The 13006-nt window shown below is 38.5% G+C and overlaps 1 protein-coding gene across 4 annotated transcripts in view; it reads right to left on the bottom strand.

The window, feature by feature from the left end:
* Positions 1 to 13006, bottom strand: part of DZIP3 (DAZ interacting zinc finger protein 3) — a 136443-nt gene that overhangs the window by 90363 nt on the left and 33074 nt on the right. For all 4 annotated transcript variants that reach the window (XR_016392991.1, XR_016392992.1, XM_089910524.1 and 1 more), the window contains exons 6-8: positions 8277 to 8357; positions 6934 to 7058; positions 4176 to 4290 (exon numbers count right to left, since the gene is read on the bottom strand). Coding sequence is in view for 2 of the 4 variants with exons in the window: in XM_089910524.1 (XP_089766650.1) it covers positions 4176 to 4290; positions 6934 to 7058; positions 8277 to 8357 (321 nt within the window). In the remaining 2 variants the exon portion in view is untranslated. The remainder of the gene's footprint in view (positions 1 to 4175; positions 4291 to 6933; positions 7059 to 8276; positions 8358 to 13006) is intronic.

Raw genomic sequence — 13006 nt, 5'->3', positions numbered from 1 at the left:
GGCTTCCCGCTACCTAAAACAAAATCCAGAACCCTTACCAAGACTGACTGCAAGGTCCTGCAGAACCTGCAGAATCTGAACCCTGTACACCTAGCCATCTCTGGTCCATCTCTTCACATTCATCTCTAGCCTCACTCACTATAAAATTCACGATTTTACATTCAAATTTGCTCTTCAAGGCCTGAGGGCCTTTTCCACATTCAATTCTGTTTACCTAGAATGCTCTTACCCAACTCTTTACAGAGCTAGTTCCATTCTCAACCTTCTGCTTCCAACTTAAATATCACCTCCCAGATAGGCCTTTCCTAACCACTACACATAGATACACATACACATTTATGCATATATACATATAGACAAATATGGATATATGCAGGTATACAAGTGTATGTCTGTGTGTTCTCTATTTTCTCTGTCCCAGTCCCTTGTTTTTCTTTAGAACACTAACTACAATTTGTAACTATTTTATTAATATTTTTTTACTTTCTGAATTCCTCCCTTACCATAAATACAGAAACTCTTCAAAGTCCTAAATTCTATGTCATATTTTACTATAATTTGATTATAACACCCCACTGTTTAAAAGTTTTGAGGGGTTTCACATGACCCTCAAGATACAGTCTGAGCTCCTTACTTGGTTTATAAAGCCTTACATGATCTAGCTAACATTACCTTTAACACTTACCTCTAAAATTCATGAAAAAAGGACAGGATATTATTTTTTTTAAAAAAAAGTAACATTCATAACAACAAGAAAACTCTTGGTAGATGATAGCTGAAATAATCATTGAAATAAAAAATTCAATAGAAGGATAGAAACAAGGGTAATGCTGAAAATAATAACAATATGAAGGGACACTCCCCTGCTAGGGTGCCAGCAACTCTAGGAGTACAATCTTCCCCCCAACAGGGTGAGTTCATCTAAGGAGACACATGAGGATAGGAGCAACTGGGGCAGGGCAGGCCTCTGGTGGTACTCACCTGAAACTCCTCAGTGCCAGATAAAGGGGTAAAGGCCAGCCCTCTAAGTTTTCTTAAAGAAAAACTAATCACAGTGTTTGGGAAGTAGGACTTTTGGTGGGCTGACAGGCATAGGCACCGCTTATAACAGATTAAGAACATGCTGGCCTAGAGCCAGAGCACGATCATGGAAGCACTCTGCTCTCTTGGACATTAAACCTTTAGCTATTGGATTTTAACTTAAGAAGTATGGAGAGAGAGGGCTGGAGGAGAGTCCAGGGCATCTGGAATGGTGGCTGGTTACCCAACTATTTTTGAAGCAGCCACTATTTTCCAAGCAGTATGGAAATATTTTAACATTATAAGAACTAATATGGGGCTTCCCTGGTGGCGCAGTGGTTGAGAGTCCACCTGCCGATGCAGGGGACACGGGTTTGTGCCCCAGTCCGGGAAGATCCCACATGCCGTGGAGCGGCTAGGCCCGTGAGCCATGGCCGCTGAGCCTGCGCGTCCGGAGCCTGTGCTCCACAACGGGAGAGGCCACAGAGGTGAGAGGCCCGCATACCGCAAAAAAAAAAAAAAAGAACTAATATGATAGCACTAGTGCATACTGGCTGAATATTAGCTCTATGCAAAAAAGATGAAGTTAAGAAAATATCCTAAAAAGTAGAACAAAAAGACAAAAAATTAGGGACTTCCCTGGTGGTCAGTGGTTAAGACTCCATGCTCCCAATGCAGAGGGCCCTGGTTCGATCCCTGGTCTGGGAACTAGATCCCACATGCCGCAACTAAAGATCCCACATGCCACAGAAGACCAGGCACAGCCAAATAAATAAATAAATATTTTAAAAAGAAAAGACAAAAAATAAAAATTAGCAAAGAAATAAGAAAACCAGAAATTCAGTCCAGGATGTCAAGTATCTGAATAAAAGGCATTTCAAAGAGAAAAGAGAAAATGAAGAATAAATTATCAAATAAATAAAAAAAGAAAATGTCCCAGAGCCAAAAAACATAAGTTCAGAACACCAGGAATATACAGAATATCCTAAAAATTCCCAGAAAAAAAATAGGTTATAACAAAAGATTGATAATCAGAACATCAAATTTCTCAAAAATACTACTGTTGGAAGTTAGAAGATAACAGAAACACAATTTTAAAAATTTAAGGAAAATGATTTTCAACCTACAATTTTATGCCCAGGCAATATATAAATAAAGTGTACAAAGAATAAATTATTTTGAGACTTGAAAGATCTCAAAAAATTTATCTCCCAAGCAAGTACACTTTTCCAGGAAGCTGCTGGATGAGTTGCACCACCAAATCAAGGGATTATACCTAGAAAGAGGAAAACTTGAGATCCAAGAAATAGAGGATCTACAAAGGAAATGGGTGAGGGTATTCCCAGGAATAGAGTAAAGAGAAACCCGAACGCCAATTTAATAAAAACTTATAACTATTAGTAGGATGGGGAAGTGAAGTGTGTTGTGTGAAGGAGATGTATAAGGAAGCTACTAAACCCTCCTCTTCCACAGTGAAAGTCAAAAGATAACATCTAAGATGGAGAAATTTTTTAAATAGCAGTATAGCTTTTTAAAAATACAGGTAAATATCAAAGGAAAATGCCTAGAGGGTTGGAAGAAGTTACCCATAGTCAGGAACTACAATTAGAGATGATAAACCACAGACCATTAATTTTTAAGCCTTTTAATATTACTTGAAAAACTGCATACATGTATTACTTTGCATAAAATAAAAATAAGAAAGTTTGGATAAGAAATAAAAATATTTTAAAAGGAGAAGGAAAAAAAGAAAAACAACCAAGACCAGGTAGGGGCTGCTCCAGGTAAACACAGAAATTCAATATTTTTCCAAAATCTATAAAATTACTACTTTATTAGGTCAAAGTTAAAAGTCATATGATTATCCTGGCCAACACCAAAGACTACCTACTTATTCTATTGATTACTGAGAGAGGTATTAAAATATTCCACTGTGACTGGGAAGTCTTCTATTTCTCCTTTTAGTTCTACCAGTTTTTGTCCCAGGTATTTTGAGGCTGTATTATTAGGTATATACAAACTTTGAGTTGCTTTAGCTTCCTAGAAAACTGAATTTTTTATTTTTATAAAACATTCCTCTTTATTTTGAGGAATGCATTTGGCCTTAAAGTCAGCTAAAATATAAGGATCCAGAAAGGTTTAAAGTAAAAGTTTGGAAGAAGATATGTCATTCAAACGCTAACCAAAAGAAGCCGAGTGTAGCTATTTTCATATTAAACAAATAAAAAGTGACCAACATGGCTTATCAGATGAGTAAAAATTACCCAAAAGGTAAAAAATATCCAGAGGGTGTGGGGAAATGGAAACTCTCATAGTCTGTCTTAAGAATATAAACTGGTTACACACTTTCTGGGAGGAAATGTGGAAACATACACGAATAACTGTACAAGTGTATAAACACTTCACAATTCCACCTTTAGAAATTTATACTAAGGGAATGATGTGAGAAATACAAAAAGATCACTTTCCATAATAGTGAAAAACTAGAATGTTTAGGATAAACTAAATCTTCAATAGCAGGGAATTGGTTAAGCAAATTAAAAGCACAGTTTAAGATGGACTATGAAAAAATTATACTATATAATAATCTACTTGCTGGGAAATTCACAATAACATATATTTTCATGCCATAAATCAATGTGTATAACATCACACCAATTTACTAAAAATAAAAGGTAAGGAGTGTTTATACATGTGTGTATGGAAAGATATAAATGAAAATACTAACAATGGTTTCTCCATTTGAAGAAATATATGGATGAATTTTACTTTTATCTTTGGCATTTTTACATTTTTTAATGTAAGCATTTAGTACGTTTAAAATTTAAATCAACAGCAAAATAATGATAAATATAGTTAGAAAAAAGAAGTTAACTATTACACTTAGCTGTAGCCATGTGAAGTACTGAACTAGTACAGCTTTTAATCTTGTTATTTGGAAATGCTAACACATCCACCTCATTTCTCTCTTCTTGTTGAATCATACTAACATTCTGCACTAGATAATGGAATGAAGGTTGTTCCTCATACAAAAAGCTAATGCCCAACAAAAGAATGTGTTTGCTATAGAATGACATAGTTAACATAAACTGCAGTTTATCAAAGATGATTCTGATTAGCCACAGATGAAACATTATTCTTAAATAATTTCTTACTTTAAAAGTTGTAGGTAAATCTTCATCTTCCATAGGATCTATGTCAAACCAATGATCATCTGTATCTCCTGTTTCTTGTAAGCTTTTATGAAATTCTAGCAGTCCTGCATTATATCTGCAAGGCATTTTAAAATATGGTTAGTTTGAACAGGACTCTGTAAGTAGACAGTTTACCAATTAGACAACAAGCAACTCTTTTTTTTTTTTTTTGTGGTAAGTAGGATGGTGATAACCTCTGGCATGCTATAGAAATACAAACACTAGGACTCTCACCTGTGGTAGATTGGGATGAAATACATGTGGAAGGGGAGGCAATAGATTATATAGTAGCTCAAGCTTGAACATTACGGGGGCCATGGTAATTAAAGGGACTGTAGAGTTGGCTGGCTTTTTTTTTACTGTCTTGGAAGCCTTGAAGAAAGAAAATGGCACAGGTCATCCAACTATTGACTCTGGACACAATGAAAGACAGAGGCCTCTGAGGGTACCATTTAAAGAGAACCTCATCTCCTACAGACATAAAGATAATCTGTGCTGAAAATCAGGCCCAGATTTAATCACAAAGTGGAACAAACTGCAAAAGAAACCAAATACACAGCCTCAACAGGACTACTACTATCAACTAAGGATACTCCGTGAAAGTTAAAAGGCCACTTTGGTAACGTTTCAAAAACCTTGACAAACTCTAAACATAAGGCAGACCATGCTGAAAATGAGGCCCAGTATTTAATCACAAGAGTAGAACAACAGCAAAAACCAAAAGCATAGCCTCAAAAGAACTATTGTACTATCAGGACTCTGATAGGGAACAAGTAGACCATGCAAAAATATGATCTGAGGTACATGTCTCAAAAGATGATACTCTTCCTTCTCAAAATCCTCTCTTATATCTGCTCATTGCCTATGGACAAAAAAAAAAATCTAGGATCAAGTATAAGCAAAGCCTAAGTGGGAAAACAGAGGAAGAAAAAGCTTATTCACCATAAGCATTGTAGAACTTGACTACTATGTACTGGCAGGAACATGTCTGGGAGTGGATCTTAAGAGTGCTGAACCCATGGTCAAATATATAGCTTGACAGGGAAATATATATTGATATGGGGCAACTCTTCCATAATTCAGCATTTACTTTCCTAGCAAGGACACCCAAAGCGAGTCCTAACATGCTGCTGAGAAGGCTACTTGAAGCTCGGAAACCACAATGGCCTCTAGTAATTGAGGTGGAAATGTTGAAAATTTCTTGGCAGAGTTTTAAAGAAAGCTCAGGGAGGTAAAGATGTTAGAATGGACTTACTGCATAAGACCATAGAATCCATCACTAGACAATGTTCCCTAGAAAGGCCCAGAAGACATTCCATCCATTAATGTAATAAGAAATACAGAGTGAGAAGGACATCAGTGTCTTTGAGCAGCTCAGTGGTGGCTATTCTCTATAGGCCAGGGATGAAAGTAAATGATGCTGCCAGACGACTGGGCTTTCTAGTGTCAATGATTTGGGAAATTGATTTTTTTCCAATGCCCATCAATAAGGAAAATAAACAGTAGTTCACATATCTGAGGAAAGGACAGCAGTACAGATTCTCTGTCTTGTCTTAGAGCTATGTTAATTCTCTCCACAATATAGACTAAGGGGATTCTGATCATCCTGACATTCTGCAAAACATCACACTGGCCAACTACATTGATGACATCATGCTAACGAACAGGAAGTGGGACATCTTCTGGACAGTAAAAACCAGGCATGCCAGAGGATAGAAGATCAACCTTACAAAGAATCAAGGAACTACCATATAAGTGATGCTTTTAGGGATTCAATGGTTGGGCCCAGCAGTAATCCTTCATAAGGATTTGCATAAGTAAATTTTGCCTAATTCACCCTTCAGATCCCAGCCAAACATTATTTCCTCAAGGAGACTTTTGATTCCCAGAAAGACACTGGGGTTCCAATAAAGACTAATTTTTCATTATGTTTTCCTTCTTAGCACTTTATCACATTTCATAATTGATTATTTACATAACTGATTATTTGATTAAGGTCTATAACATTCACTATACTGTCAGTTACATGAGGACAGGAACTATCTATTTTGTAAACCATTTTATCCCCAACACCTAAAGCAGTCTCTAAAATAGGATAAATGTTTAGCAAATAAAATGAATGAATGATGCTATAAATGGCTAAGGATCTACATATGGGAAGTGAACAGATGGTCCATAAACATTCTCCTGTACAATTTCACTAAGTGTGTAATACCCAATACTTCCAGACTCAGAATTTGGACCCTTTCAATGAGTTATAAGCTCATTTATAACTTAAATACCTATTCCAAGTGGTGATAACATTAATAACTACAACCATTAATTATCTATTAAGAATAGCATTTTTGTGTCCTGGGCACTGTTAATCACTTTATGAGGTGGGCACTGTTATTAGTTCCAAAGATAAGGCTTAGCAACATTAAATTTCTTAGAGTCACATATTAGATAAGTGGTAGAAAATGTATTTGCACCCAGGCCTATCAGACTCCAAAGCCTATGTTCCTAATGCCTATGCTATACCACCTTTTATTGCCATGGCCTGTTAAGTTTGATACTTAATATTCTCAAGTACATTAAAGAAATTATCTATAGAATCAGTGATGGAGAAAAGAATCAGTAGAGCACAAATGTCATGATCCCTGGTATGTACAAACTTTATTCCCATTACATAATGCTAAAAGTTGATAGGCAAGATCTACCCATTAATTAAAATCCTTACCTCTTCTGAGCACATCGAAGTAAACCACGTCCAAAATAAACTAAAGACATAAAGTTTTCACAAATTTCATTTTCTTGGATCACCATCTTCATCACCAGAAATTTATTCTCAGCTTCTATACAATCCTGTAGCAACATAAAGCTAGGTTTGGCTGATGTAAAAGTCATTATTTTCCTTTTACAATAAACAGTTATTTCCCAAACTGGAGAAGTTAGGGCAGCTTTAATATTGATCCAGTCATTTATTCATATCTCTAATACATCTCTGTATATAATCCCATAAATAATGTATTCAGTGCTTTAGTTATTTACAAAAGAACTAAAGATCTTTAACCAGTGTTTCAAAGTGAATATTAAAACAACAATCTTTATATGTAAAACTGACAAATATTACTAGCCAAAATAAGGGCTCTTCTGATGACTATGGGAACACAGTTCTTTATAATTCTTCCTAATTTTTCATTCTAATTAGAGCACAAATCTTCCTAGTTTTTCAAATAGGAAATAAGTGGCTTTTTGCCCACACATATAGTCTCTTTTGAGGAATGACAACCTTGATCATAAGCAATATAGGTTTAGAAGTAAACTACAGAATCAGTTCTAATAAATGTTTTAGTTATCATTATTAAAACAGGCACAGTAGCCCCGGTCTCCCTGGGAAAAAAACATGCTGCATGGCCTCATTTTAGAATATTCTCTAGCACATCACACTAAATAATTAGCATTATGTGAAATTATTTAAAGTGGAAATGTTTTCAGTTTGGTGCTTATAAATTCTACTTCACCTATTTAACAAGTCAGATTTATTTATTTATGAAACCAAGTAGAGAGTACAAATTTAGGAATACAAAAAGTAAAAGAGATATCAAGGCAGCAATTGAGAAATCATTAAAAATAAGAAAAAGAGAATTTAAATTTGTAAGGACCCTTAGAAATCACCTACTTACCTCCTAGATTTTTACTTTTGCACTTCACTTTATTTGATAAAGAATTTGAGGTAAAACTCACATTTTACAAAGAGGATAAGATAAAGACCAGAGAGATTAAACTACACTAAAAAATGGATTAAAATTTATTATATAAGTGAAAGAAGCTAAACAATCTTCTGTTTTATATAAGTATTTCAAAGATAAAGTTATAAGCTAACATTGTTTCCCCTACCAATATTTTTAGTTTCACAATATAGTCTCTAGCATAATTACTCTACATTTTCAATATATGACAGAAAAGTCACAGAGTGGTTTCAATTTTTAGAGAATGTCAAAAATCAACATTTTAATTTGTTAAAATGAAGTCAGTGTATGTGAAGAGATTTATAATGTGCAAATAACACATGCTACATACCTCTTTCTTTCCTCTTTCAGTGACTGCTACTCCATACAAAAATAGTAATGTCAAATAATAACCAATATTAATCTGATGTGCCTAAAAAGATAAAATATAGTTTAGTTGATTATTTAGACTATGCTACTTTTTACTGTAGAAAGCTTAATTAAATATCCTAGGCCTATTTAATAACTATTAAAAATAGTTAAAATTATCATTATATTGTCAGTCATCTAATAATCACTACAGAGAATTCATTTTAGATGTATTTAATAGTTTGACCCAGAAGACAGTCAATAATCTCAAAATAAAACATTAGAGTTTGATCAAAGAAAATGAAAGTAAATGCCATCAAGATTTGTTATACTAAAACTTTCCAAAAAATTCTCTTTCTCTCATGATATTTTTGTATAGGAACACTTTAAATAATAACAAATACTACCATCCATCTTAGAAAATACAACGATCTCTTAAATCAAAGTCTTTTATTGTCCACATGTGGGTTTTGTTATAACAGTATGAACATAAAGCTTATCACTTATTTAATGAAAAATTAAAACACAAATATTTCCTTCATTTGAAAATGGTCTATGACAAATTAGAGATGGAGAATAGATTAGGGGTTAGGGAGAGTGAGGAGGGTAAAGGGTGCATATGACTATAAAGGGGTAGCATAAGAGATTTTCATGGTGATGAAATAGTTTTATCCTGATTCCAGTAGTGGTTACAAACATATACACTTCTGATAAAATGGGACAGAACTACACACACCTGTGCATAAAAAAACTTATCACAGCTGACCTGAGAATGCTATCCTTAGAAAGGTCTGCTTGCAAGGCTGACCCTCGGCTGGTATCTGTAAATCTGGATTTCAAGAGTGTTCCCACTGTTCTCTGACAGGGGTGTCTCACTGTTCCTAGACTGTTTGTGCCAACTATGTGATTTATGCTGAGCACCAGGAAGTTTCTTCTGGGAATCTGAAATTTTGATACATGTTAGGCAGAGGGTGCCTACATGACCAACCCCCAATAAAAATCTTGAGCACTGATTCTCTAATGGACATCCCTGGGCAGAAATATCTCTCTCACACACACACAGACACACACACACACAACCACAGACATACACTGCTGCATTTTTGTTGCGAAGGAGGGAAAGAAGGAATGTACTCTGTGTAACCCCTCGTGGAAGGGAGAAAACATAAGGAAGCCTGAAGATGGATTCCTCTAGACTCTGCCTACGTTATGTTTTGACCATTATAGTCTGGGTGTGTATCTTTACTATATAATTGCAATAAATCTCAGCATGAGTACAACTATATACTGAGTCCCACGAGTCCTTCTGAACACGGGGGTTGGAGACCCCTGACACAACACCCACTGTACCAATGTCAACTTCCTGGTTTTGATAATATATTGTTATAAAGATGTAACTATTGAGGGAAACTGCCTGCAGGGTACACCAGGACCTCTCTGTACTTTTCTATTGTACAAAGTTGTATTTTTGCAACTTCTCTGCATCTAAAATTATCTCAAAATAAAAAGTTAAATGGGAAGATGGCAGAAGAGTAAGACGCGGAGATCACCTTTCTCCCCACTATCATGAATGTGGAGGGTTTAAAGTTGTCATTTAAACCTTGGTTCTGGGGGGGGGGACCTTGAAGATGGCGGAAGAGTAAGACGCGGAGATCACCTTTCTCCCCACAGATACACCAGAAATACATCTACACGTGGAACAACTCCTACAGAACACCTACTGAATGCTGGCAGGTGACCTCAGACCTCCCAAAAGGCAAGAAACTCCCCACGTACCTGGGCAGGGCAAAAGAAAAAAACAGAGACAAAAGAATAGGGATGAGACATGCACCAGTGGGAGGGAGCTGTGAAGGAGGAAAGGTTTCCACACACTATGAAGCCCCTTCGCGGGCGGAGGCTGCGGGTGGCGGAGGGGGGAGCTTCGGGGCCGCAGAGGAGAGCACAGCAACAGGGATGCGGAGGGCAAAGCATGGAGATTCCCGCCCAGAGGATCGGTGCTGACCGGCACTCACCAGCCTGAGAGGCTTGTCTGCTCACCCGCCGGGGCGGCCGGGGTTGCGAGCTGAGGCTCGGGCTTCGGTCGGAGCGCAGGGAGAGGACTGGGGTTGGCTGCATGAACACAGCCTGAAGGGGTTAGTGCACCACGGCTAGCCGGGAGGGAGTCCGGGAAAAGGTCTGGAGCTGCCGAAGAGGCAAGAGACTTTTTCTTCCCTCTTTGTTTCCTGGTGCGCGAGGAGAGGGGATTAAGAGCGCTGCTTAAAGGAACGCCAGAGACAGGCGCGAGCCGCAGCTAAAAGCACGGACCCCAGAGACGGGCGCGAGCCGCGGCTAAAAGCGTGGACCCCAGAGACGGGCATGAGACGCTAAGGCTGCTGCTGCTGCCACCAAGGGGCCTGTGTGCGAGCACAGGTCACTATCCACACCCCTCTTCTGGGGAGCCTGTGCAGCCCGCCACTGCTAGGTTCCCGGGATCCAGGGACAACTTCCCGGGAGAACGCACGGCGGGCCTCAGGCTGGTGCAACGTCACGTTGGCCTCTGCCGCCGCAGGCTCGACCCGCACTCCGCGCCCCTCCCTCCCCCCGGCCTCAGTGAGCCAGAGCCCCCGTATCAGCGGCTCCTTTAACCCCATTCTGTCTGAGCAAAAAACAGATGCCCTCCAGCGACATACATGCAGAGGCGGGGCCAAATCCAAAGCTGAGCCCCTGGGAGCTGTGAGAACAAAGAAGAGAAACGGAAATCTCTCCCAGCAGCCTCAGAAGCAGCGGATTAAAGCTCCACAGTCAACTTGATGTACCCTGCATCTGTGGAATACGTGAATAGACAACGAGTCATCCCAAATTGAGGAGGTGGACTTTGAGAGCAAGATTTATGATTTTTTCCTTTTTCCTCTTTTTGTGAGTGTGTATGTGTATGCTTCTGTGTGAGATTTTGTCGGTATAGCTTTGCTTCCACCATTTGTCCTAGGGTTCTATCCATCCGTTTTTTTTTTCTTAATAATTAATTTTAGTTTTAATAACTTTATTTTACTTTATCTTCTTTCTTTCTTTCTTTCCTTCCTTCCCTCCTTTAGACAACGAATCATCCCAAATTGAGGAGGTGGACTTGGAGAGCAAGATTTATGATTTTTTTCCCCTTTTCCTCTTTTTGTGAGTATGTGTATGCTTCTGTGTGAGATTTTGTCTGTATAGCTTTCCTTCCACCATTTGTCCTAAGGTTCTATCAGTCCATTTTTTTTTTAATTTTTTTCTCTTAATAATTATTATTATTATTTTTTGCGGTACGCGGGCCTCTCACTGTTGTGGCCTCTCCCGCTGCGGAGCACAGGCTCTGGACGCGCAGGCTCAGCGGCCATGGTTCACGGGCCCAGCCGCTCCGTGGCATGTGGGATCTTCCCTGACCAGGGCACGAACCCGTGTCCCCTGCATTGGCAGGCGGACTCTCAACCACTGCACCACCTGGGAAGCCCTAATAATTATTTTTTAATTTAATAACTTTGTTATCTTTTACTTTATTTTATTTTATCTTCTTTCTTTCTTTCTTTTTTCCTTCCTTCCCTCCTTTCTTCCTTCCTTCCTCCCACCGTCCCTCCCTCCCTCCTTTCTTTCTTTCCTTCTTTTCTTCTTCCTTCTTTGCTTCCTTCCTTCCTTCCTTCCTCCCTCCCTCCCTCTCTTTCTCTTTCCCTCTTTCTTTCTTTCTTTCTTTCTTCCTACTTCTACTAACTCTTTCTCTCTACTTTTTCTCCCTTTTATTCTGAGCCGTGTGGGTGAAAGGCTCTTGGTGCTGCAGCCAGGAGTCAGTGCTGTGCCTCTGAGGTGGGAAAGCCAACTTCAGGACACTGGTCAACAAGAGACCTCCCAGCTCCACATAATATCAAACGGCAAAAATCTCCCAGATATCTCCATCTCAACACCAGCACCCAGCTTCATTCAACAACCAACAAGCTACAGTACTGGACACCCTATGCCAAACAACTAGCAAAACAGGAATGCAACCCCACCCATTAGCAGAGAGGCTGCCTAAAATCATATGTCCACAGACACCCCAAAACACACCACCAGACGTGGACCTGCCCATCAGAAAGACAAGATCTAGCCTCATCCACCAGAACACAGGCACTAGTCCCCTCCACCAGGAAGCCTACACAACCCACTGAATCAACCTTAGCCACTGGGGACAGACATCAAAAACAACGGGAACTACGAACCTGCAGCCTGCAAAAAGGAGACCCCAAACACAGTAAGATAAGCAAAATGAGAAGACAGAAAAACACACAGCAGATGAAGGAGCAAGATAAAAACGCACCAGACCTAACAAACGAAGAGGAAATAGGCAGTCTACCTGAAAAAGAATTCAGAATAATGATAGTGAAGATGATCCAAAATCTTGGAAAAAGAATAGACAAAATGCAAGAAACATTTAACAAGGATCTAGAAGAACTAAGATGAAACAAACAATGATGAACAACACAATAAATGCAATGAAAAATACTCTAGATGGGATCAATAGCAGAATAACTGAGGCAGAAGAACTGAGAAGTGACCTGGAAGATAAAATAGTGGAAATAACTACTGCAGAGCAGAATAAAGAACAAAGAATGAAAAGAACTGAGGACAGTCTCACAGACATCTGGGACAACATTAAAGGCACCAACATTCGAATTATAGGGGTTCCAGAAGAAGAAGAGAAAAAAAAAAGGACTGAGAAAATATTTG

Source organism: Delphinapterus leucas, chromosome 4 (assembly GCF_059928025.1).
Source record: "Delphinapterus leucas isolate spDelLeu-1000000601 "Yukka" chromosome 4, BTC_Dleu_Yukka2, whole genome shotgun sequence".
Taxonomy (NCBI): Eukaryota; Metazoa; Chordata; class Mammalia; order Artiodactyla; family Monodontidae; genus Delphinapterus; species Delphinapterus leucas.
Note: the sequence above shows the minus strand (reverse complement) of the source record. Positions and strands in the feature narration are given on the sequence as shown.